This window comes from Apteryx rowi, unplaced genomic scaffold, assembly GCF_003343035.1.
Source record: "Apteryx rowi isolate R43461 unplaced genomic scaffold, aptRow1 scaffold_363, whole genome shotgun sequence".
NCBI lineage: Eukaryota > Metazoa > Chordata > Aves > Apterygiformes > Apterygidae > Apteryx > Apteryx rowi.
In genome coordinates, this window is record NW_020450119.1 from 865,132 (window position 1) to 871,418 (window position 6,287).

Genomic DNA, 6,287 nt, shown 5'->3' on the forward strand with positions numbered 1-6,287 from the left:
TTTGGCCGCACACAGATAACAAGATACATTTGGCCTAGCAAAGCTTCAGTTTTCCAAGAACCGTTAATTATGATCAAGCATTTACCCTCTCTGCTAGAAGGTAAACAAATATCCTCACTCACCACAACCTCCAGCCCTCATCCGTAATTTAAAACATGCACCTTTTTGTAGTGTAAAATTTTAAGACAAGAAATAAAGCAACAGTCAGCCTTATCACTGCAAAGACAGAAGACTAATCACTACAAGAAAATATGCTGACAATTAAGTAAGCAGCACTGCATTTAAGGGATAACGTAACCACATGGGGCTAGATGACACTGGCGTTCCCTTGGCTACTTCATTTTCTGTACTTAAACACTGTCTCTTAAAATTCTCTCTGCAGTTCAAATTAAGCATGATTTACTATTTGCCACTGCTGTGCAGCGTAGCTGTGGGCTATACAGCTGCGATGCCGTTCCATTACAACATTTTAGTGGTGGCTGCAAAGATCGCAGTACTTCAATTGAAAAACACATTACGTTTCAGGATCATTCAACGTGGAAAGTGGTCTTTTAAAAACAAGCAGCAACGGATGAGTCCTGTACACTTTTTTCTCTGCCACAAAAATGCATTTTCTCCAAGACAGCTCATGCAAGATGCTGCCAGTTTAAAAAGAGAAGTAATAGTGAACATAACTTCATAAATGCAAAATTTCCAGAAATATTAAGGGATTTGGATGTTATCAGCCAGTTTTCTCAAGTTTATGATGATGGAAAGTTCTTAAATGTTTTAGTATGTTAAGGCCTCTGGCTAGCACACAACTTGAATGAAAATGAAAACACACTATCTGGAATTAAAAAGCACATGGAAAGAGGAGACAAAGAAGCCCAAAAGACCAATGCAGTGCCAAAGCAATACAGAGAAATTGACTTCCGTAACACAGCCTGAGACCTTTGGCTCCTGAAAGCTCATGATGATTTTGGTCAAGTGTGTATGAAATCAGAGAAAATATTTATGTCTACATGGTTTATAAAATAAAGCAGAAACAGGACTTCATTTTCCTAAATTTAATTAAAATAAGGCAATTGCCAGAAATGAATACACTGCTGAAATTTATTTAGTGAGGATAGTTTTATTCTTCCTCCCAGCTGCTAAGAAACTTAAGTAGTCTTTTCCAAAAAGTGCATTTCCTACCCTGATTTTCTATTAAAAAAGTTTAGTATTTAATCTTTAAAAGGCAACATTGCATGCTAAAGGCAGTTGTTCCTGAACAGACTGTTATACCTATTGTATAAGGTGAATACCAGAGTCAGAAATTATTATTCAAACATTTGTTGAAATCAAATGAGAGCTGCTTATTCACTAATTCTCCACACTARTTCTTAAAGCTATCTACAGATGTTAAATAAAATATGAGAACTCCACCAACTATCACCAGGTGCACAATAAAGTAACAAGGTTTTGCAGTAAAATCTATCCCTACTCCACAGTTCACTGAGGTCTGAGGAGATAGTCTGAGTAAACATCAAGATGCTTGTTGGCCTCTATCATGACTTAAAACTATTATTTTCTAATAATCAGATTATAGTTGGGTCTAGTACCTGTTGAAAAATACCATCCTTTTTGGCATGCTTCACAAAATATCTGTTGGCACCGTGACAAGTCAATGCCTCTGTTATTATCTAGATAGCACAGGTCTTGTCTTCAGAACCAAATACAGATTACAGTTCTAAAATACACCTTCACTCTGCACCTCGTTATTCTGAGAATCTTGCACATTACTCCATCATGAATCATTCGCTCTCTAAATTTCCTTTCATACAAACACTTCTAAAGCCCATGCACTTCAAACCAATGAAGCAGCTCGATAACCTAGACGAGATTGTACCAACTCTTTCCTGCTCCTATTCCAGTTACTGGAGACAGAAGACTGAAATGACTTGTTTTCATGGAACTGACAAAGACTGCATTCTAGCAGATCTGTGTCCTTTGTTCTGGAAGCCTGCTACAGAAACTGCAGCTTTGTCCTGTGACTGCTAATCCCTGTTACAGAGTGTCAGTTTGCACCAGCTGACTGGTCATCTAGCTGCTGTGTTACATCAGAATTCTGCCTGCCTTGCTCTCAGTGATATCATTTATTTCTCTCTTTAAATTACATTTCATTTCAACTTTCTTGGGGGAAAAAAAATGCTTATTGCCAGCACTGCATGCTTTGGAGGACATTTACATACTTCAGAAGGTATAGGACTCATCTGGATTAAGGCACAGAAGAGAAGCCTTTCTTCAGGAAGAAGGCAGGAAGATATATGTACCCAGTAGACCTCTTGCTTTCCATCAAATACCACAAGACACTTGCTTCTGTACTGTAGATATCACCTGGATAATTTAACACATGCAAACTTTACAGATAACCTAAGRAATGCAATTATTGGTGTGACACACTGAAAAATCCACAAGAAATACCCTAATGAAAGGCATTTGTTTGATTGGAATACATTTTAACTTTCTCAAATTTTCCAGATGCTCTAAAATATACTACTGTATGTACATTTTATTTATAATGTGATTGCTCTCTCACATGAGTCCCAGGCTGGACTTCTACTTCCCTTTTTCCTGAAAGATGCCCTAATCAAATTACTGTTTAAAAAAAAAGAGTCTTTTTCTCCCTCTCTCCAAAAGTCATGTTTGGGAACACAGCATTTATCTCTGCACATCTGGCCCTGGCAAAAGCTCCAGATCACCCACAGTACACTAGCAATGGATTCCTGAGGCTCCCAACTCCCAAAGCTTGTTTTGGTCCTAACCTTTGGCAGCTTTTTCTGTGAGTTTGTTTTGAACTATGCCCGGTTGCTCAGATTCTCAGGAAACTATACCTACCTTCAAAAACTACCTCCAAGCTGTAATTCAAGAGAACATCTGTATCCCACAACTGTAAGTTAGGTCAACTGAAGTATTTCTCATTTCCCTCTACTGAACTGTTAACTTCCTTGCCAGGGTGCATACAGTAGCAGAAACTGCCACGTGCCATGCAGACTGGTGATGAACTGCCACTGGAAGGCTTCAGCTTTCTTTTTTAAACAGCAGTCACTATCACAAGTGCCTCAGAAAGAAAACAGACTTTTTCTTACAAAATACACCAAGTAGACTTACTGTAAGAAAAGCAAATGAACCTGCCTTTATGTTAAATATTGCTTATATGTAAGTAATTGGGCATTGGAGCCCATAAAAGCAACTTCTGACCTGGTGTTCTGCTTACCCTCCTTCACTTTCACCATCATCTGTATTGGCTGCTCCTGAGCTGGCTGTGAAATAAATTGAACTGGACCCTGTGGAATCACTTCTTTCTCTGGGAAATGGGAACCGCCTTCGCCGAGTTACTTTCTGTGTTTCTTCCAGATGGGACCTTTAGGAAAGGCAAAAAAAGAAACAGACATTTGGTAGTGAAATGTCTGCTATCGCCCTTCAGTATCTCCTCTCTAGTACATTCTATCCAATTCACTCAATACCCAAGGAATTCACAAGGTTAGTTGCTCTTGCTTATAGAAACATCTCATTACCAGACAGCAAACGTTGCATACTACAGTTAAAACAAGACTGACCACAACAATCCATACACAAAGGGATAATCACATTACATGCATTCCTATGATTTCCTCAACAAAGAAAGACAAAGGAATCCTGAAACATCTTGCAGCACACAGGACCTTTTATTCTGTATCAGAAGTTGTCTAGAGTTGGCAGCAACGTGAGAGATAATAGCAGTAAAAAGAGACAAAGATTTACAGAATAAATAAATAACCTTTCTGGTCTACAATATATCTGAAAAAAGTGTCAGCACTTAATATTCCAGAAGAAAAAACTCAAGCCCAGCTAAACATACAATTTTTTATATTAATCTCACTGGGGACCAAGATGTAATGCCAGTGAAAACTAAAGAAATGGTTTTTTACTTCTAAGTTCCAGATTTAACATACTCTTAATCAATAGTAGTTGTATTTCTGTGCATATAAACATCTACGTGTAAAAATATGCAACAGTAGAAAAATATTGAAAGGGAAAGGAATGATACTAACTTGACTTCACCAACAATTTCAGCAGCTAAGTGCTGCAAGCTGTTTCGTAGCTCTTCCACTTCTTGTCGTAGCTCTGTAATGTTCCTCAACACAAAGTCAAGACGGTCCAGCACATCCACCTGCTCTTCATGTGTTAGAAGAGGTGTGTACATAGCACCATCTCCTGCCTCTACAGGAAGCTGCCTTCTGGGAAGGGCTTAAAAAAAAAAAAAAAACTGTTAAATTTTTGTTTCCAGAAAATGAAGGAGAATATGAGGCTTGCTCTTAGATATTGATGCCTGACCTGTCCTAAGGCTTGTTTCTTCAACTGTTTTACCATTCCCTTCTCTGATGTCAACATATAGCCACACTGAATATATTTTCAATGTTAATTAGGGGTAACTAGAGTTCTTTTAACAACATTACTTTAAAAATCCCTTTGTAAAAAAAAAAAAAAATCTTACCGAATATCACAAAGACCACTGCAGATGAAGAAACTGCTCTTTCAAAGTCTGCATTGTACATTAATTCTACTTCTATTCCACATGCTTCTGTATTAACATCACACTTAAATACTACAGTCTACTTTTCTTCTGAATTACAATCAACTCTGGAGGCCATTACCCAGGAAAGCAATTAGTTTATAAGATAATGTGTGACAATGAACCATGGTAACGCAAGCTAACTTTGGCCAAAGAAGACCAGAAAAAGAGTTTTATTTTTGTTTAGGGGAAAAAAAAGAGAGGAGAAATAGCAGTTTAGTCATCAAAATATGTCATTGCTTTGTACTGAATATCTAGGACTTTTATTGATCTCTCTGATCCTTATTTCTTACAGATTTGGCATCACCAACCAGCACAAAAGAACAGGTTTAGATCTGTGGACTTTAATTATGTTTTCTTAAAAGCTCATACTAAATTACATTATTAGAGGAACACAAATTAGTACCACTTAGGTGAAAGCCAATTATTTAAGAGCACTCAAGCATTTTTTTAAACACCATTAAATCACACTCACAAAAGCTACCAGATTCTCAGAAGCAAAGGGATTATCTTTCCTAGTACACTGTGTTAAAATATCTAAATTCAGTTCTAAAAAATCTAAATTTTATTAAATAGGAAATTACATATTCTAATCTTCTCCCCACTCTCATTTTGCTTCGCATAATTTACGCTGTTGTCTTTGCTGTTTACCCAAGAAGGGGCCATAGACCACCTGGATGTGCTATTTTAAAGCAGACCACTTCTAAGCATCTGCCCTGCCCTAGGGCCAGTTGTCACCACTCCCATTACCACATCAGCAGAGGCAGAGACTCCTTCCGCCTTAGCCACTTCAGCTCATAAATTGGTGTTTCAGGGTGAAGTCACATGAAACTGGAAGAACTGATTTCTTCTAAGATATATGGTCAGTAACCAGTGGCAGACGAACCAGGCAGGCATTTTTTGCAGCAATACTCGCCAGTTCTCATCCATTAAAGCCATTTAAAGTTATACAGGTAAGTTCCCACTCTCCTGTTATTGCTAAACATTATAGTTCTTGTACAGAATATGCTACACGCAGTGCAGTGGGAGCACATGAAGCAGTACGTACATAAAATCTGCTTCTTGGAACATGGCAAATTAAAGGATTCTGTTTACAAACTACTTTCCCCCACCTGACACAATAACAGCGACAAACCTTCAGATATCTCTATAAAGATGTTCAAGTAAAAACTTGCCACTGAAAGCAACCTTTTTATTAATATGTATATCTCAGTAGCCTAGGTAAAGTGAAACACTTAGAACTCCTACTTGTATAGCCATCTGTGCTACTGGCTTCCTTTCGAAACCTGAATTGAACACTTTTAACAAATGCAGTTTCACTTTCTGATTCCTCAGTTTTGAAAGGGCTCGGAAACGAGAAGATAAAAAGAGCTCAAACTTCCATTTCTGTATTTTTTAAAGTTCGCAATTGCCACATGCACCTAACTTTTCCTAACGTGTTAGGACACTTGGCTTCGCTTGGAGAGGGGCGGGAGAAAAAGTGGGTATCGGTGAGACGGCCAGCACAAGGGCAAAAAAAGTGCACGTAACCAGGCCAGGCCAGGTGACGGATACACATAAACACACACGCGGCCGCGGGGCTGTGAAACCCAGGCACAGGACCCCCGGGGGACGCCGCCAACCCGCCCCAACCCCGGGAAGGGCGGGCCCCGGCGCGGCGGGGCCCGGCCCCCGCGGTACCCTACCCTGGCTCCGGTGCCGCGGGGCCTCCGCC

At 39.2% G+C, this 6,287-nt stretch overlaps 1 protein-coding gene across 3 annotated transcripts in view; it reads right to left on the reverse strand.

Moving 5' to 3' along the window:
* RMDN3 (regulator of microtubule dynamics 3) overlaps positions 1-6,287 on the reverse strand; it is a 44,860-nt gene that overhangs the window by 38,150 nt on the left and 423 nt on the right. Inside the window, exons 1-3 of one of the 3 annotated variants that reach the window (XM_026073138.1) lie at positions 6,259-6,281; positions 4,053-4,248; positions 3,236-3,382 (exon numbers count right to left, since the gene is read on the reverse strand). In XM_026073138.1, the coding sequence (XP_025928923.1) occupies positions 3,236-3,382; positions 4,053-4,204 (299 nt within the window). In that variant the 5' untranslated portion in view covers positions 4,205-4,248; positions 6,259-6,281. Of the gene's footprint in view, positions 1-3,235; positions 3,383-4,052; positions 4,249-4,495; positions 6,150-6,258; positions 6,282-6,287 lie in introns of those variants that run through there. The other 2 variants (XM_026073137.1, XM_026073139.1) reach the window with 2 other exon arrangements.